This window comes from Aegilops tauschii, chromosome 6, assembly GCF_002575655.3.
Source record: "Aegilops tauschii subsp. strangulata cultivar AL8/78 chromosome 6, Aet v6.0, whole genome shotgun sequence".
In the NCBI taxonomy this organism is placed as follows: Eukaryota; Viridiplantae; Streptophyta; class Magnoliopsida; order Poales; family Poaceae; genus Aegilops; species Aegilops tauschii.
In genome coordinates, this window is record NC_053040.3 from 80,016,873 (window position 1) to 80,042,126 (window position 25,254).

Below are 25,254 nucleotides of genomic sequence, written 5' to 3' on the forward strand. Positions count from 1 at the left end.
CAAGAACTTTCTTGCCAGCCGAGGACATAGTACGCTCAATCCAACCTTGCACCTTGCTCCAGAGCCGGTCCTTGAGATATCTGAAGGCACCGTTCTTTGAGCTTCCTATGTCTGACGGCATTCCCAAGTACTTCTCATTTAGAGTTTTGTTGGGAACGTGAAGTGTATCTTTGATCTTCTGTCTGACCGAATCAGAAACCCCAGCGCGGTTGATTGGGCCCAAAATGCGCAGCCCAGCACGCTGGCTCAATGGGGGAGAGAGAGAGAGGGAGAAGATCCCCAAAATCGCTGGCTGCTCAACTCCGGCCGGCGATGCGGCGACCCCACCGACCCAAAGTCTCCTCGCCATCCCGCCGCCGCCTACTCATCTCGATCATGCCGCTGCGGCTAACCCACCCTAGGCGGCTCCGTGGGCCTCTACCTGGGATGGCTTCGGCTCGAGATCTCCTCTTTTGGTATGAAGCATGGCTTCGCTTTCTCCTCCGTCTCCTCTTTTCCTCTGCTGTGCTGCGTCCTGGATCCCTTTTTTCTTTCAAGTCATAACTCAGAAACAAGCACAAAAATGCACACATTCATTTCAGGACCTCAGTCCGAATTCTGCACAACCAGTACTTAGTAGTTTTAATTAGTAAAATAACTGCTAGTGCACTCCATCGTGCACCGCACCACACTGATCTCCTCTTTTACAGCAAGCCAGGAGGAAAATTCGAAACAACTAGCACTCAGTAGTTCTAATTATTGCATCTAACTAGCACACACGGTTGGTGCTTACTGTAGAATAGAGTAAAAAAGGGCCAAAAATAGCCCAGTTTCTCATGCTTCTGAATAACCAGTATTATAAATCAGGACATCATTTGGACAGAGGGTTTACTTGCTTGCTGCTTAGCCCCATCGCATGTCTAACTAGTAATGGAATCCTTACTGTTGGAAGCTCACGTCAGTGTGCATGTGGATCATTTCCTTGAGAGCGGAGCCTCATTTGGCTGTGGAATTAGTACTTCTGTTCAATGTGATGTTAGGACGCGATTGTGCTGTTCTGCTCTGTTCTGTTTGTGCTACTCAATTAATTACTCATCCTGATGGAATTACTAATCGATGAATTTTTCATCTTTCAAAAAAATTGATGGATTTTCTTTGCTGGTTGAATAGATTGGAACGATTAGCTAGTATACGTACTCTACCAGGAGTACAACCATGTAGATAATTAAGCTACCTCGATCGCAGCTCAGTGTTATGCTCTAGTTATGTAGCTTGGACAACCTGATCGATCACAAACATCTAATATTAATTATTGCTGACTTGCAGTTGAAGTTAAGTAGCATCAACTCACTGTAGAACAGGGTAAAAAGGCCATAGTCTCCACTGTTGAGCATCCTATCCTCTTCCCCATTAACTGCTCCTTCCTGTTTCCCTTTTTTTTGGGTTCTTTCTTGCCTTGGAGACAACTCTGGCCTACACCAACCTGTTAGGAATAAGCAACTTGTATTCCCATGAGGCCATAGGCCGATATATATACATGTACAGGTGTGGAACATATGCAGGAAACCCCTTATATAACGGGATAAATACAAAGGGGTACATGACCTATATTATAACTCTAACACCCCCCTCAAACTCATGGTGGAGGAACAACACTGAGTTTGGAGAGATAAAAGCCATGTTGTGCTCTAGTCTGGGCCTTCGTCAGGAAATCCGCCAACTATAACTCGGAAGGCACATACTGAAGAGCAATAACCTGATCCTGCACAGCAGCGCGCACATAGAAAGCATCAACACCAATATGCTTGGTGAGCTCATGCTTCACAGGATCGCCCGCAATACTAATAGCACCTGTACTGTCAGATAAGAGCAGAGTCAGTGTAGTGACAGAAACACCAAAATCCTGAAGTAACCACCGTAACCAAGTCACCTCTGCCGTCAAAAGAGCCATAGCTCGCAACTCAGCCTCAGCACTCGAACGGGAAACTGCAATCTGTTTCTTCGTCTTCCAGGCAATGAGAGAACCGCCAAGAAAAACACAGTAAGCAGAAAATGAACGGCGATCAGAAGGATCACTAGCCCACGTAGCATCCGCATAGGCCTGAAGCTGTAAAGAACTGGAGCTAGGAAAGAAGAGACGGTGAGAGATCGTGCCCCGAAGATATCGGAGAACACGAAGGAGATGACTATAGTGAACCGATGTGGGAGCAGAGACAAACTGACTCAGAATATGAACCGGATAAGAAATGTCCGGACGAGTGACAGCGAGATAAACAAGACTGCCAACAAGATGACGATAACGCGTCGGGTCAGGAAGAGGATCACCATCAGTAGCACGGAGGTGAACATTGAGCTCCATAGGAGTCTCAACAATGCGCTCGTCAGTAAGAGCAGCACGAGCAAGAAGATCCTGGATATACTTTTCCTGGGATATAAAAAAGCCATCGGAGGTAGAAGAGACTTCAATCCCAGGAAAGTAGCGAAGAGGGCCAAGATCAGACATAAGAAACTGCTCACTAAGACGGGTCTTTACAAAGGCAATATACTCAGGGTCATCCCCAGTGATGACCATATCATCAACATAGAGAAGAAGAAGAGTCTGGCCACGAGGAGAAAGGTGAATAAATAATGCTGGATCATGAGCACTTGCTGAAAAACCAGCAGTAGTGACCACAGAGGCAAAACGCTCAAACCAGGCGCGAGGGGCTTGCTTAAGGCCATAGAGAGAGCGACGAAGACGACACACCATGCCATCAGGAACAGAATACCCAGGTGGTGGCTGCATGTACACCTCCTCACGCAGCTCACCATTAAGAAAGGCATTCTTAACATCAAGCTGAGATATAGACCAGTGGCGTGCAGAGGCAACGGCAAGAAGTGTACGAATAGTGGTCATATGTGCCGCAGGAGCAAAAGTCTCGTCATAATCACGACCATGCTCCTGTTGAAAACCACGAGCCACGAGACGAGCTTTGTGACGCTCAAGAGAACCATCGGAGCGAGTCTTAACCTTGTAGACCCACTTACAAGTGATGGGACGGACACCGGGAGGAAGAGAAACAAGATCCCAGGTACCAGTGCGTTCAAGAGCAGCAATCTCCTCTGCCATCGCAAACTGCCATTCAGGATGAACAACAGCCTGACGGTAAGAAGTCGGCTCAAGAACAGCAGCACCAGCGGTGGGAAATCCAAAGCGATCAATAGGCGGACGAGGACGAGAACGCAAGCCATAAGTAGGCTGAGAGGAAGAGGACGACTCATCCAAGGAAGCATCCACAGGTCGTGAACGACGAGTGTAATGCTGAGGCAAAGACGGAATAAGAGAAGGAGGAATCGCCAAGGTAGAATCGGGGGGTGGCGACGAAGAAGTCACCGGAGATGAAGGTGTAGAATCCAGTGACATGCTAGGGGAGGAGACCGGGGAAGAGGGTCGCGACGAATCGACAAGGGGTGGAGAAGCAGAGGGAGGGGAACGAATAGGCACAGGCGCGACGGGGGTGATAGGTGAGTCAGGAAAAGTGAGGAAAGAGATATCCTCCACTGAAAAAGACGAGGAAGATGGGCGTGGGTAGAAAGGACGAGACTCATCAAAAGTCACGTCTCGAGAGATACGCATCCGACGACCGATAGGATCCCAACAACGATAGCCCTTATGCTCATCACTGTAGCCTAAGAAGACACACTCAACAGACTGAGCGGTCAGTTTGGTGCGTTCGCGAGGGGCAAGAAGAACAAAGCAAACACAACCAAACAAGCGAAGCATCGAATAATCGGGAGACCGATCAAAAAGACGCTCAAAAGGAACACCACCCTGCAAAGCAGCGGACGGCTGAAGGTTGATGAGAGAGGTGGAAGTGGAGATAGCCTCAGCCCAAAAATGAGGCGGAAGAGAGGCGGCGATCATCATAGCACGAGCCGTCTCAAGAAGGTGACGATGCTTGCGCTCAGACACGCCATTCTGAGCATGAGCACCAGGACAAGAGAACTGGGCAAGAGTACCCTGCTCAGCAAGAACACCACGCAACATCTTAGAGATATACTCACCAGCGGAGTCAGCACGGAAAACACGAATGGGTGAAGAGAACTGAGTATGAACCATGGCAGCAAAAAGCTTATAAATAGACAACACCTCACTACGTGAAGTCATGAAATAAAGCCATGTGTAACGAGAAAAATCATCGATGAAAATAATATAGTATTTATGACCACCTTTCGAAGCGAAAGGAGCCGGACCCCATACATCAGAATGGACTAAATCAAAAGGACGCTTAGACACTGACTCACTATGTGAATATGGTAACTGGATCTGCTTGCCAAGACGACAACCCTGACACTCTAAAGAGACATCTCCTGAGACATACCCCAGAAGACCTCGACGAACTAAAGACGATAACCGAGAACCACACAGATGACCAAGTCGATGATGCCACTGCTTGAAGGAACCAGTAACAGAGGCGACAGCAGCGGAGGGACTGGCAATGGTGGTGGCAGCAGAAGGAACATGAAGCCAGTCCAACTCCCAAAGACCCTGAGAATCACGGCGGCGAGGGCCAGCCCCAACCAGAGTGTGCGTGCGACGATCCTGGACAGAACAAGAGTCAACATCAAGGATGACACGACAACCAGAATCAGTAAGTTGACCAGCAGAAAACAGATTCATGGTAAGGCGAGGAACATGAGCAACATCAGGAACAGAATAAGAAGGAGTGGAAAGATGGCCTCTACTAGCAACAGAAAGTGGAGTACCATCAGCAGTTAAGACATGAACAGGAGAAGCCAGCGATCGAAGAGAGGACAAAGCGGAAGAATGAGAAGACATATGAAAAAAGCTCCAGAGTCCAGAACCCATGGGGATGTACCTGACTGTGTAGAGGGCAGGTGCTCAGTGCGGGAAGCATCAGTCACAGAACCAGCAGTACCCGTCGAGGAAGAACCTGAAGCCGCGAGCAGACGCTTAAGTCTCAGAATATCCTGCTCAGTCAAAGCAATGGCTGAAGCTGTCGAGGGAGATGACGAAGTCCCTGAGGATGGTGATCGCGCCTTGCGCAGGTGTTTCCGCTTTGTGTAGCACTGGGACTCAATATGACCATCATTGTTGCAGTAGTCACAGTGTGGACGAGGGCGACCGGAGCCTCCAGAAGGAGTGGGCAAGAGCGGCGGAGCACTCGAGCGAGAATGGGGCGGTGCCGCAGGTGGAGTGGAAGAAGCCCGAGTAGTAAGCACAGAGGGAACCTCCAGCAAACCAGCACCACGTAGGCGAGTCTCCTCAGCACGAATCTCTGAAAGCGCCTCCATGAGAGAAATACGGCCACGAGCAAACAACTGAGCACGCCGGGGCTCAAACTCCTTACGGAGCCGAGACAGGAACTCGTAGACGCGATGAAACTCCAAATCGGCCTGGACAGCCTGGCAGCAGGGGCAAGTACGACAACCAGCACTGCGGAGAGAATCAAGCTGGCGCCAGATAGCAGAACTCTGTGCATAAAAGTCATCAACAGTAGAGTCACCCTGCTGAAGAGCATGCTCCTGACGAACCACAGAAAGGTATAAGGCATCACCAGAGGGCTCATAGCGCTGACGAAGACAGGTCCACATCTGGAAGACAGTAGGAAGACCCAGAAACTCAGAAGCAAACTGAGGCAGAACACTAGCAGTAAGAACAGCTGCAGCACGAGCATCATCATCAAGCCACTGGGTGTAAACAGACAGAGCACCATGATACGTCTGAAGAGCCTCCTCATAAGCCAAAACCCTCTCATCATAGGCGCGATCAGCAGCCTCATCAGCAATCTTAGCCGCATCCTTGGCGGCCTGATTAGCATCCGGAGGAAGAACCAGTGGAGTCGGCGGAGTAGGGGCAACCGGAGGAACCAGACGTGGCGGACAGCAGACCTCGCCAGAAAGAACACCCCAGAGACGGATGCCGCGCATGTGAATGCGCATGAAGCCAGCGAACTCGGTGTAGTTCGTACCATCGAAGATCACCGGACAGCGAGGGACAGCAACATAGCCCGATGCAGCAGACTTTTTTTTAGCTGAGACCCGAAATCAGCCGAGCACCGGACGAGCGGGAGACCGGGTGGCTGGCGGGAGCCACAAGCGGACGGGAGACCGGAGCTGGGCGGGAGACCGGGTGGCTGGCGGGAGCCACGAGCGGGCGGGAGACCAGGGATGGGCGGGAGACCCGGTGGCTGGCGGGAGACCTCGAGCAGGCTGGGGACGCTTCCGGCCGGGGCAGCAGAGCGGAGACCACGAGCAGGCCAGAACGCTTCAGGCGGGAGACCGGGGATGGGCGGGAGACCAGGAGCAGCGTCGGCGGGCGCGTGTGGCGCTGGCGGCTGTGACGTGCGGCACCGCGGGAGACAGGCGGGAGACCAGAGCAGCGCCCGGCGCGTGCGTGTTGAGCGACGAGCAGCGCTTCAGGCCAAGGCAGCGGATTGGAGCAGCGGCGGCCGTCACGACGGGATCGAGCACGAGTTGCGGCGTGCGAAAAGAAACCCTAGGGCTCTAATATCATGTTAGGAATAAGCAACTTGTATTCCCATGAGGCCATAGGCCGATATATATACATGTACAGGTGTGGAACATATGCAGGAAACCCCTTATATAACGGGATAAATACAAAGGGGTACATGACCTATATTATAACTCTAACACAACCAACCACCAGAAAGAGGAAGATGCAGATAGAGGAAAAAGGCAAGTAAAGCAGCCAGGCGAAACTTATCAGGTTTGGCTTTGGCTTTACAAAGAAACATGCTTTGTTGTTGAGAGAGGGAGGGAGGGACATGATGCTTTGCTGCCTGTGATCAGTTTAGCATCAAATGTGAGGGAAGTAAGGTAAAGTAAAGCAAGCAGTTTAGGATCAAATGTGAAAGACTATATAATCCATTTTCATTTAACGTCCTCAATCATACATTTACATTTAACAGGATTGTCAACCAGTTTTTGGCCACTTTATTACGTAGTTATAGGTGGTATTGAAATGCTGGTTGCAGTGTTGAGCCATCACAAGCCTAGCTACAATCACCACGCGTACACACAACGTTATACATAGACAGGAAGAGGCACACACACGATCAACAAATTACAAATTTACACCAACTGTAGGCACACCGCATGCACATGTTATAAACCTCATAATTGACTTCCAACAGCTTCCCTTGTTGATGCACGGGCCTTCATCTAGGATAGGATATCAACCACAATAGGGACACCATTTGCCTTGATTAGCTTTCGAATGTTATATCTGTTACCATGAATGACGGCACAAATATCATCTGAGTAGCTGAAAACCTCCAGAACCATAAGCTGAGGAAACACTGACTCCCCTATCTCGATCTTCTTCAACGCCACATCCAGTACCAACTCCTTGAGACTTTGGAACCCACTTGTGAATACAAGATGGTGATCTTTGTCTTCATAGGAGTCATGGTTTAGGGCAAGAGTGGCAAGAAAGGGAAGTTTACCTAGCTTATTGATGAACTCTTTCGTCACCTTTGTCTGCTCCAAAGACAGTTTTGTCAAGTTTGGGAGATAGAAGCCACTGCTCTCTGGCAGTGTTGGCGGCACAATCACCCCCTTTAGTCTCATTTCCTGGAGTCGCGGAAGGTTGGAAAGAGTGAACAAATTGGAGGTAATGCTTTCACCTTCTATGCTTAGGAGCATGAGGTACTTGAGTTTGCAGACAGCAGTCAAGGCATTAGCATTTCTTTCGGGGAGCTTCCATATGTACAAGGACTGAAGGTGTAACATCTTCTCCAGGGTTCTTCTACCCCAGCCATGAACTTGATCTGGCTCTATGCTCTCCAGAGTCTGCAACTGCGTTAGGCGCCCGACTCGCCTTGGAAGGACGAGGAAGCCAAACACATGTCGCAGGCTCTGAATCTTCCAGAACTCCTCGGGGAGTGTCGTGACTTCGGTGTCTCGGACATCTAGTGTTTGGAGGCCAGTGAGCTTTCCAATTGATGGTGGTATCTGCTTCAAAGAGCAGGAGGTGATGCCGAGGTATTGCAAGTGCACCACATTTCCAATATCAGATGGTAGGGTGTCTCCAATCTCAAGGCCATGCAGGTTGATGACACGAAGGTACTCAGATCCTTGCAGGAGTTGCCGTATGGCAGACTTGATGAGTATGATCTCCTTGGAGTCGGCCGCGGGCTGAGTGATGGAGACAAGGGCATGCTTGTTGGTTTTGCTTCTCTTCTTCCTTCTCCTCGGTACCCAGCGGGTCTTCTTCCTTCTCCACGGTACCTAGCTGGTCTTCTTCCTTCCTAGCCTCCACTTCTTCTTCAAAGTTTGACAAGATGGACCGCAGCTTGGGCAAATAGTTGGCGAGAGCAGCATACTTGTCCCTATGATTCTGGAGGGAAAGGCGGCGTGCATTGGACAGTATAGGGATGTCATCCCCACCATGGACCTCCACGAAGCTTGCCTCTTGCGCCTCATGAAGCAAGAAGTCATGGACTTTTGTCTGAACGGCCACACGCTCATCTCCAGAAGCTTCATACTCCATTGGTGCAAGGTTCACCAGCCGCCTTGCAATTAGCTCTTTCAAGTACTGTTCGCCCACCTTCTCCATTTGCTTGCCATCTTTTGGTCTCAGAAATCCCTCTGCCATCCACATGCACACTAAGCTGCGTGCCCTGATAAGTGTGTTCACAGGCAAGGCGGCAAAATACAAGAAGCAAGATTTCATATCATGTGGGAGGTCATCAAAGCACATGGATAATACGCTGTCGAGGCGCTTCCATTGAATGGCCTTGTTCTTGAGGTAGTCAAACACTTTCTCCCATTCTCCAGGATACTCCTTGGTTCTTAAAAGGCCAGATAGAAGGACAACTGCAAGTGGCAGACCACCTGTAATCTCAAAGATGTCTTTTCCGTAGTGGTTCTTTCCGACAGCCTCCTTCACAGCTTTCCAGTACTTTTTACCTTTCTCCTTCATGAAAAGTGTCTTTAGGAATAGGTTGGTGGCCTCATCTTCATTGAGATCCTCAAGTTCAATGGGCTGCAAGGTCGAAGGTGATGATTCTGGTTTGGTCTGTGTGATTTGCACTACCTTGCTTCCGGCCATGCCGTCTGGAAGGTCATTTAGTATGCTTTTCCACTCTGTGCTGCTGACTTCACCATCTATAACCAGCAAGTACTTTCCCTTTTCTAACTCTTCCTTTAGATTCTTACGGGCCTCCCCTCTGGAGCATGTAACATTGTCTTCTTTCAAACGCTGAATGATCAACTTCAGGATGTTGGAGGCACTTAGATTTGGTGCAAAGCTCACCCAAGCCTGCACATCAAAGTGATTCTTGGTCCAGTACTCCTCGTACATGTTCCTCACAAGCTTTGTCTTGCCCACACCACTCTTGCCTATCACATAGATCACTTCTGGTCTTGTTGTGTCAGTTCCTGCCTCTAAATATTTCTTCAGATCATCTAGCTGCGTCTGTCGTGCCACAATTGGTAGCACAATTTTATCCCTGTAGTTTAATTTTATGGATTAGTTTACATCTTCTCCACTCACATCAATTCAAGAATAAACATTACATATTCTTCTTTCTTGGAATGGAAGTTTCATTGTTAATCAACACAACAAATTGCACACCTTTTGGTGCTCCTTGAATGCTTCGGACACATGATGTTAGTTATTATGGGGTAATGTTTCTTGCAGTAATAGAAAAATAAAAAAACCAAGACACACACATGGGATACATGGTTGACTATATGTATGAGTAGAAAATCTTTACTTACATCTTCTCGGTACTAGTAAAGGTGTCAGCGGATGGTCTCCAGGTCACAACTGACACAGCAGATGCATCCTCAATTTTGTATCTGTCCTTGTTCGCGATGATGCCTTCTAGCCTTGTATTGATTGATTTGATCCTGCTAGAAAGATTGCGCCGCACGCGCACTTGTGTGGTGAAGCTGGCAAAGAACTTGAGGGTAGCACGAGTCCAACTTGGGTATCTTAGAAGGAAAAAAGTTAAATTAATAACATCGTCTTACAGTTGTGTTTGAGCATATCTACGACATGTATTATCTGAAAGCTCCAAAATCACCTTTAATTTGCCATCATGTTCATATAGCCTTATTATTTATATGTCAATCACTGAGTGACTGATCTTTTGAGAATGCATGCGCAAAGAAACTGAAAGTAATCCATGGCTAAAGCTGGACAAATTTTAGGGAGGTTCAAAATCAGCTAAAGTGCATAGCTAAAATACTACTAGTGGTTAAGCTATGCAATAAATTTACACGGTCTAATACCAAATTCTATTGTAATTTGAGTGATTCAGTAATGAAATAATTCTAAATTACAACTATGCTTCATCTGTCTATAGACTATGGCAATTTTAACTTTTTCTTTTCCTTTTCTGTTAGGAGCTAGGGTTCTGCCGGTTCTAGGGCGAAGATTGTAGGGGAAAGATGGAGGAAGACGAGGTCGAGGGCGCGGCGGCCGGCGGCTGGGCGCTGTCCTTGCGTGGTGGAGAAGAGGCGGTGGCGGCGCAAGAGGCGGCTAGGGTTAGGTCTCCCGGCTCCCTAAGGGAAGCCGAGCAAATACTGATTGCTTCTTGCTTGATTAGATTGATACATCTCCTCTCCTTATATAGAGAGGTTTACTTGACTCCTAAGCAAACAACCCTAATACCTATAAGATAATTGGGCTAAGCCCCTAATAACGATAAGATAACTTGGGCCACAGCCCACATAATATGCCGGTCATAACACTTCTCCCCGCCTGCACAAACAGCTCGTCCTCGAGCTGTAAGGCAGGGAAGTGCTTGCTGAACTCCTCGAGGTGATCAACCAGCGTCAAACATCTCCGCGACAGCTGGGGCGGCCAGGTCGCCGAGCCCGGCGGCGACGGCGTCCTCCTCAATGTAGTCTGCAGCCTCCAGGTAGAAGAGTCGGGGGCAGACGTGGCCGGGCATGTAGGTCTCGTCGCAGTTGAAGCACAACCCTTGGCGGCGACGCTCGAGTAGCTCGGACGAGGTGAGTCAGCGGAACGGGCGCGCCGCGGTCGCGGCAAGGGGTGCCGCGGACGCCTGAGCAGGCCGACCCTGCGCGGGAACATCCGGCCAGGGTGGCGGCCCAGCGGCCCGGGACGGTGATGCCTGCTGGATGGCCACCACGCGGCGCCCGAACGCGCGGGCGTAGTACATGGCTGTCTGGAGGTCCTGGGGTCCCTGCAGCTCGACGTCCACGCGGATATGATCTGGCAGACCGCCGACGAAGAGTTCGGCCCGCTGGTGAGCCGTCACGCCGGACGCGTGGCACGCCAGGGCCTGAAAGCGGTCGGTGTAGTCCTGCACCGTAGAGGTGAAGGGAGGGCGGCCCAACTCCGCCAGCCGGCTCCCACGTATCGGTAGTCCGAATTGAAGGAGGCAGAACTCGCGAAAACGCTCCCATGGGGGCATGCCGCCCTCGTCCTGCTCGAGGGCATAGTACCACGTCTGTGTCGCGGAGGTGATAAGAGGCGAGCCAGGTGCGGTCCGACGCGAGCGTCCGTTGCCCCCGGAAGAACTGCTCGCACTGGTTGAGCCAGTTGAGGGGGTCCTCGGCGCCGTCGTAGGTGGCGAAGGCGAGCTTGGCGAAGCGCGGCGGTGTCTGAGCATGACCGTCATGAGTGTACGGCTCGGCGGTACGGAGCAACGAAGAGGATGACGTTGGTCCGGTGTGCACGGGTGGTCCGCAGGAAAACGGTGGCCCGTCAAAGCCAGCATGGAAACCCACGGAGTCGGAGGGCCCGTCGTACGACAGGGAGGGCGCCGGCTGGTCCGCGGCCATGGTGTAGACTGGCGGCGGTGACGTCCCGGCCAACCAGGCCGGAAGCTGGGACGGCGAGGGCGGGAACCGCACTTGCTGAATCGGCACGGCCGCCCGCACGGTTGTAGTCAGTCTGGTGCTGGGCGGCAGAGGCGCCGGCAGCGGCAGCTGCTGCTGCCTGGAAAAGGCGGAGGCGGCGGGCGCCGCAATGGCCACGGCCGGCCATTGTGGCCAGATCGGGGCGGTGGCGGGGGCTGGCTGTAGCTGCAGCGAGGGCTGCAGCGGCCCGACCAGCGTCGCAGTGGCCCCGGGGTGCGGCGGCTGCCAGGGCGGTGGCGGCGAGGACCCGGGTGGCGTGGGTGACGTGGCGAGGGCCGGCGCCGGCCACTGCGGCCATTGGGGCGCGGCGGCGGGCGGCTGCTGAAGCGGCCATTGGTGGTGTAGAGGCCCGGTCGGCGCCGCGGGTGCCCAATACCACGGCAGGGCGGCTGGCCCGGTCGCACCGACCGGAGGCCCGTAGGGGCTGGCTAGGTATAGCTGTATCCCCTGGACGGTGGTGATGAGATCGTTGAGGACCCAGGTGATCTCCGCCGGGGAGTAGATGGCGGCCGGTGGTGCGGTGGAGGGCGCCGTCATATGGGTGGTGGCGGCGCCGGAGGATGCGACCAGCGGTGCGGACGGGGAGGGCAGCGGCGCGATGGAGAAGGCCAGCGGCGCGGTGGTGATGGCCGGCAGCGGAAGCGACGGGATGGGCGGCGGCGAAGACATGATCGGAACTGAGCTACCTGATACCAAGGTGTTAGGAGCTAGGGTTCTGCCAGTTCTAGGGCGGAGATTGTAGGGGAAAGATGGAGGAAGACGAGGTCGAGGGTGCGGCGGCCGGCGGCTGGGCGCCGTCCTTGCATGGTGGAGAAGAGGCGGTGGCGGCGCAATTGGCGGCTAGGGTTAGGTCTCCCGGCTCCCTAAGAGAAGCCGAGCAAATACTGATTGCTTCTTACTTGATTAGATTGATACATCTCCTCTCCTTATATAAAGAGGTTTACTTGGCTCCTAAGCAAACGACCCTAATACCTATAAGATAATTGGGCTAAGCCCCTAATAACGGTAAGATAACTTGGGCCACAACCCACATAATATGCCGGTCATAACATTTTCAAGAACCGGATGCAACTTTAAAAAATGCCAAACGTCTTTAAAATGATTTTAGATGTAGTCATAGTAGTGTTATTTCCGTACATGGATTAATTTGGTGTGGAGAAGTTGTGTTTAAGAGTTGCATTATCATATTTGGAGGAAACAATACACTATTCTTCCAATTTTATTTATTTTAGATTCTCAATGCAAAAATTGCTTATTTTTCTAGATCTGCATTTATTATTCCATTGTAGATTTTTTGCATTTTTTATATTTCAGGAGTTATTTCAAAAATCTTCATGTATATCTAGAAATAAATATTATCATGTATATCTAGTTGGTGTCCGCAAGACAAGGGATTGTATTCTCTGCTCATGTCATGGATACTCATGTCATGGAATGTGTAAGCATACATGGGATTTATTCTCTGCCCGTGTCATCGAATGTATTCAAGAAAAAAAAAACATTTAGGCTCAATTTGGCATTGTGGTCGATTATCATAATTCTGTTTGACCAACAACCTTTTATCAATATTACTATTTGTCTTTTTTTCTTAATCTTATAGTCCACTTGAAAGCGGATTAGAACCACAGTTGGAAACAACAACAATGTAAATAATTGGGAAAACAATTTATTTTCTGGTTATGGATATACTTCAAAAAGATAAAAAGTGATTATAATTAACTACCCCTTCGTTTCAGTTTACAAATCCTGCGTGTATATCTAGATTGTCAATTTTATCACTCTAATATAAACTATATAACACAAAATTATACCGTTTGAAAATAGAACATCTGAAGTTTATATTGGTATAATTTTTGTAATATATGACTTGTATTAGGTTGGTCAAATTGACGACTAGGGATACGCGTACGCCCTGTAAACTGAGAGAGAGGGAGTATGTCTTCCTTCCAAAGTTTATCTTATTATTAAATATTTACCAAAAATAAACTATCATCTTCTCTACAACAACTTGGCCAGCGTTATCCATGGTATCCGCAGCCTTGGCAAGAGATTATATACAATTGTCGTACCATCAAGAAGCATCTTTTAAATTTGTTATATTAGAGAGCACACAAAAGTTCAAGCTACTAGGATTAACTAATATAAGAAGTGAGCCTAGCTGGCTAGGTGCCCATTGGTCAGAGCTGCTGGGCAAGAGAAATCCACGTAGACCTATTACCAAAAAAGATTTTCGCCCTACTTTATATATAAAGCCATGATCATCAACAACTCGGTACAAACGCACGCCATCACAACACACGCACACACCCAAGGCATGATACATCGGCGCTGAGCACGGCAACACCACCCCTAGCACTACCACCGAGAAGAGATGAAGCCATATACGACGAACTGTGGGCTTCAAGGCCGCGCCTTCAGGAAGGATACGACATCGGAGCGCCGCCACCACCCAATCTGATGATCAGAGTTTTCCCCGGAGCCACACGACGGGAAATGAGAGCCGCGGCGATGCCTTTAAGAAGGGAACGAGCTTCGCCGCCGCCGGTCCGTCCGAAGATAGAACAAGTTTTCACCCCGGCCAAAACTCACCGCCACCGAACGCCACACCCCGACGACCATGCTGCCCACACGCCATGGCCACTGGGCAGCACCACGCCACGGCCTCCGCCCGAGAGCACTGCGCAACCGCCACCAGGGCCGCCGCCCCGGCATCCAAGACCTTGACACCACCTCACTCGAGACCTACCGCTACCCCAACCAAAGAGACGAGCGGAAAGGTCCCCACTTTCGCACCCCTGGGCGACCCCCAACGCTGAGACCCAATAGGCCGGCCACAACTGGCTCCATCGACCCGTCCTGCAGCATCGGGCACGAGGCGAGCTTGGTACTACAATACCATGCGCGAGACGAGCTCTGTCCTGTGACACTGTGTGCGAGACGAGCTCGGTCTTGCGCACCGGCCGCAAGACGAGCAATGGACCGTAGCTGGGAGAAGGCCAACCCTTCGACGGACGAAGCGTCCGGACGACGAGGAGGGGGGTCGAAGGCCGACACCCTACCGACAAGCCGACGCCAGGACGCCAGCCGCCGCCGTAGCCGACTTGCCAAGCCACCATGGAGCCATCCACGGCCGGAGCAGCGGCCACCCCGGGCCACTGCCCAACCTGCGCCGCCCAGCGAGCTCCCGGCGTCGGAGCCGCCAGGCACGCACCCGCGCATCCCGCCGCCCCCAAGCACCCACCCCCGAGCATCACACCAACATCGGAAGTACGAAAAGGCCGCACCTTGGAGCCCTTGGTCGCCGATGAACTAGCATGTTGTGGGCCACGAGCGGCACCGCCAGCCACCTGGGAGGCCGAATCTGGCGCCCAACCCGCGGGATCGACGCAGACACCGAGGGCGGAGGCACCAGAGACGATGGGGGGAGGCATCCGCCGCCGCCAGATCCGCGGGCCCAGCCACAGCGCGCACCTCCGCCCACAGCCCTTCGCACCGCCACCAGAGGGCCGCCGTCCCGACAGCTTCCGCGGTGGTGCCACCACGCGCCGTTCTCAGCGCTGCGCCACTCCCGACGGCCCCGGCCCGCGCAGCACACCGTCAAAGAGAGGGAAGAAGACAGGCCCACCCCCGCCAACGTTGGAGGGGCTTCGCCCACCAACGCGCCACCGGCGGCGAGGGGAGGGAGGGAGAGGTGGGGGAGCTCGGCTAGGGGCTAGGGTGTCCTCCCCGGGCCCCTGCGGGAGCGCCATGGGAGAGGAGGAGAGGAGTCCAATCATGTATTACCACATCACGTAGACCTATTTGACTAGTCTCTTCGGACGCGATGTGGGGGCCGCTACCTCCTTTATTTTCTCCTGACCATTGCATCGCCACCGAGGCTAGCGTCACCGGCGCGTAGCAGTGTTGTTGCCGCCCAACCCTTCCCGCGGTACAGTGCCGCCGCCGCCTCATTATGTGTCGACTAGGGCAACCCCCTCGTTCCCTTGGTGAGGGCGCACCTCGCCGGAATCTAAGCGGAGATGACTGGTTGAGGAGATCAGCGAGAGCGCCATCTCGAGCTAGGTGTTGGATTTAGTCCGCATATTAGCTTTGGTCAAAGTCAAGCTTTGTAAACTTTGACAAAGTTTATAAACAAAAATATTAACCAATACAATAACAAATCAACACCATTAGATTTATCATTGCATATATTTTCATATCATATAGATTTGTTAGTGTAAATGTTCATATTATTTTCTACAAACTTGGTCAAACTTTATAAAATTTGACTTCAGTCAACTTCAATATGTAGAGCAAATAAAAAAATGGAGGGAGTACGTAGTTTCTTTATTTTGCAATGGAAAGGGCCGGGCGGTTTAATTCAGAGCGGCTAGCAGAGCGCGCACACACACCTGGAGAGGTCGACCTGGAGGATATACTGGTCGACGGCATCCTCGGAGTCGAAGACCGCGCTGCGGGTCTGTTGCAGCCACACCCTGATGAGCTCGTCATTCTGCAGGCGCCGCCGTGGCTCGACGTCGCGGAGGAAGGCCTGCATCCACATGAGCTTGTCCCGGAGGCTCCGTATGTCTTCGTTCACCGCCACCATTGCCCGCGCCTCGCTCATCGCCAGCTCCTGCAGCTTCCCCACCAGCGCCCCGATGACGGCCTCCGCCATCTTTGCCGCCTCTCTCGACTCTGCTCACTCTTGCAACGCAATGATGCAGATGACTAAATATATGATATGCACATTCGAGAAAAATAGTGCAGATGACGGTAGCTCATATGGTGGGTCGCTGCCTTCCATGGTTGCCTACCCAGCTCGCCCCTACTTTGGGACCAAATCGAGGGAGGCAAAGAATCATGGATACCTGTTTCTTGCTGGTATCCTAGGCCTTTCCTCTTCCAATCACAAGGCGTGATTCCTTGCAGGATAAATGTTTCTTCTTCTTCAAGACAACTCGCAGCACATGGCCATTTTCTTGTTGGTTTCTATGCCTTTCCTCCCAACAAAGCGATGCTAAAATATGCCTTGTTCGTCAAGACAAATGGCTGCGTCTCTTCTTCAGAAAAGGAAAGAACAATGGCAACATCAGCATCATGTGATGTGAGACGATCCTCGCAAAAACAAAAAAACACCATGACTCGAAAATAGTGTCATGTTGTAAAAGAAGCAATGACAAACCAAAAATACAAGCTCCTCATTGGATGAGCTGGAAACAGTAAGTTAGCGGGGTGCAATACATCATCGTCAATGATATTTGTACATGCTTAAAAGACCATTTGTACCTAGCTAGGAAGTTGGTCCTCCATTATATCTCTCGTTACAACCTCCAAGATATCTTGAAAAATCCCTGCTGGATCATTTAACAGGGGCACACTATATATTACACCAAATGTAGAGAAGAAACAAACACATTTCAGACTGAAGCAAATTTGTTTTGGCTCCTAATATCAACAGTTAGAGAAGTTAAGAGTTTAGGCACTATTAGCAATAATCTGAAAATGCAGACGGAAACTTAGTAACGAAGATGCAGCGTGACAGGTATGGAGTCAGAACAATCAGCAAGAGGTGACAAAAATGCAAAGGCTCCTACCAGGACTCACCTTGAAGCTGACGCCTTGCAGTACACGCTTGTCCCCAAAGGGCTTATGCACATCCCTACTGTTGATCACCAATCTGCTTGCCCAAATCCCAGTTCCTAGACAATCTAGAATCTTGCATCGTGATCAAAACAAAACGCCATTCATCAAGCTGAGCAGAATTCATAACAAGCAAGATGTGAATACTAGAGTAGCAGACGGGGCCAAATCTGATACAAAAATTTTACAGGGCACACAAGGGAGCAAACACCTCCCAATATTTCAAGTCGGAACGAATGAAGCATGAATTGCACAAGAAAGAGAGAGGGAGAAGGGCAGTTGCGGATTCACGTACTCCTGCGGTCATTCATGTCGAAGGAAACCATCGCATCCGCCGCCAGACGTGAGCAGCGGGCGCCTGCAACAACAATGAAAGGAAAAACATGTTAGGATCAAGGTGCTACAGCATTAGTGTTAGAATAAATCGGAGGCACTCCGTCGATCCGAGGACCAAGCAATCACACGAGCACGACACCGAGATTTGTTAACGAGGTTCGCAGATATGGCTACATCCCCGGGGCTTGACTACGGGCGCTCCTTCCCGGGACACCGTCACAATACCGCACCCGGTCGCCCTGGACGCCGGTACATGCCGCTGGCTTCCCCTGCATTCCTGTGCTATTATGTTGGCATTGGTTACATCGTGTGTCTACCCCCACTATATATGAGAGGTCTAGGATACAATTATCCTATTAGGACACGACTCCATATCCTATCTAAACACAATACTACTACAAGTCTAACTGTAACCTACCTTATACACAATATTCGACACAACTCTAACATTAGGATTTCACGTGGATCGGATGCGAGCCAGCACAAACCCGAAGTTTCTTGAACACGCGGATGGGCACGGAGATGATACCGAACGCCACGGCGAGCCTCCCAGAATAAGTAACAAAATCATTTCATAGAACACATCATGAGCGATCAGCATCATTTCACCATAAAATGGTGGAGTTGGTTTGGCGCGGGAGGATGGCAAGGTAGGGCGACCACAAGTAGTCCCCTCTATGTGCAGCCTCTGGACAATGAGCAGCGAGATGAAGACACACGGGCCAAGGACCTCTCCGCTGCTACAGACGCGCAGTGGCGGAGCTAGACATTATATTCGTGGGGGGCAAAATCAAAGTATAGATGTTTGAAGGGGCTAAAAGCTAAATTTATTCCAATTGAGCAGGCAAGGTTGGAAAAAGCGATAGGCGTAAGCGAGGCGGTTGGCCTTCGCCTAGTGCTTAGGCGGTGCCTAAGCACCCTAGGCGCGGCCTAGGCGGTAATATAGTTTTTACTCGTAGTGTATTTGTGATTATTATATGGGTGTTGATATTAGTTTAGGGCATATAAATAAGTTAATTACCATACACTACCATTGTAATATAACTAGTTTGGCATATCAATGTAGTATGTGGCATGATTTCTTGCTTGGGTAGGCAATTCCTTGCTTGCCCTGCCTAGACCTCCATTTATGCCCTAGATGAGGCGTTTGGCCATTGCCTAGTGCCTAGGCGTGCCTAACCGCCTCCTAGGTACTGCATTTTCCAACAGAGAGCAGGCCTAAAACATTTCTTCATGCTTTTTACAAAAGGTTGGGGGGGGGGGGGGGGGGTAATGGCCCCTGCAGGGTTCTACATAGCTCCGCCCCTACAGACGCGGATGTGGTCGGACGCGGCAATGGCACCCGCATCTATCCTCGGGCCATCTGCTAGAAGAAGCACCCCACATCTACTATGCCCAGTCACCCTAGCTCCTCCCTTTTCGACGCGATGAACACACTCATGACTCGAGGAGGTCGTCCCATTTTCCGTGAGCAAATAAGAGAAAGAGAGGAGAAAGGAAGGTGGCGTGCGTGGGGAGGAAAACTGGAAAAGTGGGTTGGGGTGGGGCTTATCTGGCGAAGGAGTACCCGAGTCTCTCTTTGCGGGATGACATGGACCAATAACAAAGAGAGACGGCGAACCAATCCAGGATCAGCGACTGAACAGTGCATCGATGTGATATGGACATCGTAAGCATGAGCCCTCCGTTTAGCTCATGATGGATGTAACTAGTGGTTGGGACGCGCCTCTTGAGGCATTCTTGTGCGCCCCTATCTTTTCTCAACACATTGGGCCGCCTTATTTGGTCCTCAATGTCGCTCCAGAGCGATTTTAGTTAGAAATATTAGTTTAAATGTTAGACCGATCAATCCAGAAACAAAGGTAAGGTCATCTGCGTATGTTGTAAGAGTTCAGTATCATGCTTGATCAACCATATTTAGAAACTGAGTCACGCTTAGAGTGTAATTTAAAAATCTTACAGAGATTCAATAGGCCCCTTCTCACTTCTAGAGACAAGTTATAAGTGTAACACATAATAAGATTCAATCATACTAAAATGGTTCAGTCATACAATTTTTTTGCATCATATGTATTCTTGGCAGTACCAATTTACCTGCTATTTTCAATCATGATAGTGGACAAACAAGGAAGGCTTGAACATATGATCTCAAAGATTTTCTATGAGAACCTGAAGGACCCAAAATATAACATCAGCTAGTTAATCAAAGAGGCCTGAATAGAATATGTCATGGGTGGCCTTGAGAAACTGGAAAAGGCTATCTGCAAATCTATTTACCCATCGACCCCTTCCACAGCAGTTGCTATAGCACTGCCTTGTTCTGCTACCTTTTCCATTCTTGAAATTGCATCACAGAGGAATGGCAGTGTCCAACATGGCAATGACCACACTACAGGAAGATGCCTAACTTTGCCTGTACATGAAAGCCATATGACCAAAAACAAATCAAAAAGACAAGATAGAAGAGGTTCATAAGACAGATGTCAGTATATAACATGCTGGAAATTTCTTAACATGACATTTTTTTTGTACTTCGAATTACATTATTCCTCTTGCAGTTATTGTCTTTGATTATTAGCCAAGGTGTTAACATTACTCATCATGATCTGTCCCCAGTTCAAATTGACTCACATGATTTGTTTTCTCAAATATACGGTATCGTATCATAAGTTTATGGTCACTGTAACTTCGATTATTGAGCAAATACAGTCCTAGGATTATGAGAGCATGCTAACTTGAACTGTTTAATGTGTTCATGCTAACTTGAACTGGCTCTCACCCATTATCAGACATGAGCAACCGATTAGTGCACAAAACTAATTAAGAATGATCTTACTGAAGGTAAGACTGTCAAGGGATACTACTAATTTGGGTAATGAAGAAAAATAACAAGCAGACCTTGGATCATCTTCTGCGGTGCCTCAGTGGACGATGAGCTGGACATCACAAAAACTGGTCCCACGTCAAAATTCGATTCATCAGGCCTGAGACCCTCTGCTATCACTCGATCCGATATGACCTGCAAAAAAACACACAGATCCTTCATAAAACACACGGCTCATCAATAGAATACCTGATGCTGATCATTAATCCCATCAAATTCCTACAGAAAACCCCCAAACCTAAATTGTTTTACTTTTTGTTATATGTTTTGTTTAAACCCAGTCACTCTTTCCAGTTTGTCCTAAATACCGAAGCATGCCTGTCTCATACTTGGCATCCCAAGAAAAATTCAAGAGTAAGATTAGTCTTGATTTAGCCAAGAATCAAATGACATAAATATCAACATATTCACTTTGAAACTCAAGGTAATGGGTGCAAAGGAGGCTAACGCAGATCATAAGGAAAAGATGCATGAGAAGGACCTCTTGACATATATGAGGATATACCATAGGTTGCAAACAAAGTAGCAATGGACTGATAGTTTCTACAATCATCCTCAAAGAGGAACAAACTTGGTAGAGTAAACAATGAATTTATGATCTTTAGTCTTTACAACCTTAAAATATATTGATCTAAATATTCATAGACTGAAAGCCAAGTAGATTCCCTGCGACAAAATAAATAAAACAAAGTTGGCGCAGTGAGTGGACAAACACATTAGCATGGTCAAAAGGAACATCAACATTTTAACATGCCTACAAAAAAGAAAAAAATATGGGAGCACACTGTAATATCATGCAAACAGAAATCACCTCAGATACTTATCCCTTTTCAGGAGAAGAAATGCATCAAACACCTGAGTTGTGCAAACAAAAATATGAAATTAGCAACAACCGGTACTTCATTCACAATCACAACCTGCATCATTAACTCTTGCTAGTCCTTAGAGCTAAAAGTACATATATTAGATTGGGAAGATCACATTCAGTTAATCCAAAATAATCAATGAACTATAAGAAAACAAATTCCTTGGGAAAATGTACAGATAGTTTTAGAACTGACCAACAACCAACTAATGGGAAATCTAAGATTATGAGATGGTTTCAGAAGAAAATTTCTGTACAACAACCTTCTAGTACATGAAAAAGTTCCTAACATGTTAAGGTTTTCTTGTATGCTCTTCCACTAATATGCCTTTCTGGACATACTAATGAGAAAATTCAGAGGGAAAACACCGCAAACCACAAGCTCACTTTTGTTTTGGTTTTCTTAGTGTTGCACATGTTCGTACCATGCATGCACAACAATTCCAAACATGTTACCAATCAAGATCACTTGTGTTGTCATCTCTTCCTGAAACTCACACTGATGGCTCGCCTCCTCAGCTACACATGCCATGTCAGGTTTCAGTGAGTACATGTAAATGAAGAAAAGGCCAAGAGCAAAGAAATAAGTGAACGGATGGCATTTCTTGAAGACACTTTTAACAAGGAACATGAAGGTATAGATGTAGAAAGAAGTTTTGGGTCTATCCTCACAAATAACCTGCAACAATTATTTAGAGTTGTTGTTTTTAGCAAGCACTATATCATTGGTCCAACTTTTCAAATTTTCTTTTGCATCTGTATCAACCACCAAAGAACAATCCAAAAAGGTAACATGAATGCACACCACCAGGCAATAAATCATGAATTGCACAGAAAAATAAATGAGGGAACAACTTTTGTGCATGCATTCATCAGTGGAGCAAAGAATTTCCATTGCTCCATAGTTATCCGCAGAACCTAAGAAGCATAAACTGGAAACCAATCTGACAGGCTCTGAAACCAGATGACGATAGGACACACTGTAATCCTTGTAAAAGAACAAATATTATTTTCTGCTACCCAATTTGATGCTATATTTGTCTCCTGACCAACTGTGGAAAAGAGCAAGGTACCCAATAAAGCATGGAAGGCAAAAAAACTACTTTGCAGGGCCAAGGACATGCCTAGAATCTATATCTATCCATCTCCTTGATAGTAAGAACGCAAGAGCAGAATACGCTATCAACCAAGACAAAGCACCAGAAATATATTCTCTACGAACGACCAAGTAAACAGACAAACAGATGAGAGCTCACCCTGCATAAACGCGAATGGCAGAGCCATGAGAACGACAACTGCAAGGCCCGCAAATGAGTAGCAGATAACATCACAAGTGCCATGGATCTGTAAAGCATAACACCTATTAAAAAAGTAAGAATTTCTAGGAAATGGCAACAGAGGAATTAATAAAAATAAACTGCCAGCTTTCTAATTTTCAGGTCAGCAGCTAAAGGCCCATCCTAAATATATCATTATCTAACCACATGAGTAATTGCTAGGATGTTTCACACACAACTTGAGATAAAATCATACCTACCCTACCTTTACTACATGCTCTCACTTCACTGCTTCATATACTGGACACTAAACTATTCAAAGATCTAGCATAAATATTGGCATTCAATAGTATGCATCTCAGATTTGATTGCAAATAATTTTATCTTCCATCTCTTTAATGGATTTTCAACAACAAAGTTATATCCTGTTATATGCCTCAAAAAGCAAAAATGAACAAATAATTTTCTGAACGCAAGCACATTCAGATTAGAAAAAGGAAATGATGCATCGTATAACAGTATCAATGTGCTTCAATATCACTGAAAAAAATACCTTCCATCGCTTGATTTGCCCAGCGGTGAAAGCCATTCAAGATACAATATGTCTGAATCAACCGAATCATAGCAATAATCCATTTCAATGTGGGAATATACCCGCGGAGAAGAATGAACATCCAAATATAAATGACAATCTCAAATTATCCAAATATCTTTCTTGAAACACATAAACTGAACAGGAAATCTAATCCCACCTCTCACGGAGTCACATGAAGTGGAGCAACCAATCCATATTTAGAAGTATTGGACAACAAAGAGCAAACTATTAGCATTACTCAGTAGATATATGGTACATCCTTGATAACCGAAGTTTCATCAGTATAACTTGTACATCAATAGGAACAAAATACAGAGTAGCTCTTAGTAACTCATAGAAACAAATCAACCGGTGAAAGCAAGAAACACTAAAATATGTGCAAAGATGTAACTAAACAGAATTACTCTGGGTGAAATAAGAAGATGCATTACTAATCCAGATAGCACATTCAGCATGTCATTTTTACAAATCATGGTGGGCATGCTTCCAAAACATTAGTAGTGATGCTTCTAAAGAAAATCACTAATGCATCTAATTAGTCTCGCCAACGCATTAGACAGTGAGATAGAAAAATGCCGGATAAGAGACGGCGAAAAGTTCCAGGGAATCATTCACAAGGATCGACAAAGTAAATGGATATTAAAGTTGCAATTGTAGTTCAATGCAAACAAATTTTAACAATTTTAGTGTTTAAGTACACTTCAGGACTCTTGCCAGTAATTTTCAGCATGCAAGAACTTACATCACTATCAGTCATGGCACCCCAATGAGTATCAAGAATTCGATTCATGGAGAAGCTTTCATAAGATTCACTGGATAAAGATCGCCCTAGTAATAGCAACATAATAGTATATAAAACCAGCAACCTATCACTTGCTTTGCCGTGATAAGGAGATATGTGGAAGAAATTCAACAGGGGGTATTTAAAGAGGACAACGACTACAGGCACCGCAACAAAACTCTGCTACAAACTTGCAGGTCGAACGCGTCGCCATTGACGTCGTCTCCTTGTAGCTGGGCAGCTTAACCCCGTCCTTCTCTTCAAAGTTATCAGACCTCGCTTGGCAAACTGGCCAGCCATCCGTCCCATCTACTGTGCAAACAACAGGGAGCAGATCCGATGAGATCTCACAAATAAAATGACCAATTCGATTTGGGCAATCGGCTTGTACCTTGACGACGGGGACCTGGCCGCCGAACATGAGGACATTGCCCATCTGGAGCAGGAGACGGAAGGTGTCACGGATGTTGTTGGGGTTGAACTCCTTGAAGCTCCCGGCGCAGTCCCGCCCTGGAGAACGAAGGCCAGGCGGCCGGAGTAGCAACGCCGGGCGACGGCCACGAGGCGCGCCCTTGGTCTCGCCGAGATGGACACGGACGGACGAGGTTGCGGCTGGTGGTGCTGGCGGGATCCAGTCCAGACCGCCGGGGGATTGCGCGCTTGCCTCGGGGGGAGGGTGTATCTTGGGGACGGCTGCAGCGGCGAGACGGCGGCAGGAGGAGGAGGGGCGCCAGCGAGGCGGCGGCAAACATACACGGCCTGTTTGGTTCGGTGGAATTGGAGAGAGGGAATGGGAGTTTGAGGTATAGAGAGTTTTATTTCTTTGTTTGTTTAGGTGGAATGAGAATTCAACAGGAAAGTAGAAAGGAAATTCACGTGTAGAAGTGCCACATATCTATTACCTGGGGGAGGGCTGGTAATTGAGATGGGAAAGGGAATTAGAGTTAAACTCCCATTCCCCTTCCGTTAGTTTGCCAAACAGGCTAACAGGGGCGGCGGCGCTGGAGAGGGAGGAGGAGGCGCTCGAGGCAAAGGGAGGCGGAAGACGTGGGG

General features: G+C 48.5%; 1 protein-coding gene, 2 long non-coding RNA genes and 1 pseudogene across 12 annotated transcripts; 1 reads left to right on the forward strand and 3 right to left on the reverse strand.

Moving 5' to 3' along the window:
• Positions 1-269: 269 nt before the first annotated feature.
• Positions 270-10,682, forward strand: LOC141025536 (uncharacterized). The gene is made up of 2 exons (XR_012187227.1): positions 270-455; positions 10,357-10,682. It is a non-coding gene; the product is annotated as an uncharacterized lncRNA (long non-coding RNA).
• On the reverse strand, positions 4,881-6,120 carry LOC120966183 (uncharacterized; annotated as a pseudogene).
• On the reverse strand, positions 6,838-24,130 carry LOC109732887 (putative disease resistance RPP13-like protein 3). Of its 10 annotated transcripts, XM_073501051.1 has the most exons (15): positions 23,578-24,130; positions 23,379-23,430; positions 22,805-22,892; positions 21,974-22,067; positions 21,495-21,538; positions 21,299-21,349; positions 20,698-20,818; positions 19,894-20,212; positions 17,759-17,821; positions 17,428-17,538; positions 17,110-17,174; positions 16,692-16,883; positions 16,233-16,518; positions 9,727-9,942; positions 6,838-9,455 (listed from the first exon to the last, which is right to left on the reverse strand). In XM_073501051.1, exons 13-15 carry the CDS (start codon positions 16,496-16,498, stop codon positions 8,072-8,074), a joined length of 1,866 nt encoding a protein of 621 aa, XP_073357152.1. In that variant the 5' UTR covers positions 16,499-16,518; positions 16,692-16,883; positions 17,110-17,174; positions 17,428-17,538; positions 17,759-17,821; positions 19,894-20,212; positions 20,698-20,818; positions 21,299-21,349; positions 21,495-21,538; positions 21,974-22,067; positions 22,805-22,892; positions 23,379-23,430; positions 23,578-24,130; the 3' UTR covers positions 6,838-8,071. The 10 variants fall into 10 exon arrangements, with proteins under 10 accessions (XP_073357152.1, XP_073357153.1, XP_073357150.1 ...); XM_073501052.1 differs by lacking the exon at positions 21,299-21,349 and having other exon boundaries at positions 16,233-16,527; positions 17,110-17,177; positions 19,894-19,968; positions 20,077-20,212; positions 23,379-23,663; XM_073501049.1 differs by having other exon boundaries at positions 16,233-16,527; positions 23,379-23,663.
• Positions 24,131-24,189: 59 nt separating this feature from the next.
• Positions 24,190-24,876, reverse strand: LOC141025535 (uncharacterized). Its single transcript, XR_012187226.1, has 2 exons — positions 24,593-24,876; positions 24,190-24,513 (listed from the first exon to the last, which is right to left on the reverse strand). It is a non-coding gene; the product is annotated as an uncharacterized lncRNA (long non-coding RNA).
• Between the last annotated feature and the right edge of the window lie 378 nt (positions 24,877-25,254).

Bases quoted from the DNA above. Each gene is read 5' to 3' on its own strand.
- LOC109732887 (XM_073501051.1), bottom strand. From the start codon at position 16,498: ATGGCGGAGGCCGTCATCGGGGCGCTGGTGGGGAAGCTGCAGGAGCTG. The intron at 9,943-16,232 runs GTGTGTGTGCGC...TTTCCTTCTAAG, and splicing joins CTCCAGGTCGACCTCTCCAG to ATACCCAAGTTGGACTCGTG. The intron at 9,456-9,726 runs GTAAGTAAAGAT...ATTAAACTACAG, and splicing joins TTTACTAGTACCGAGAAGAT to GGATAAAATTGTGCTACCAA.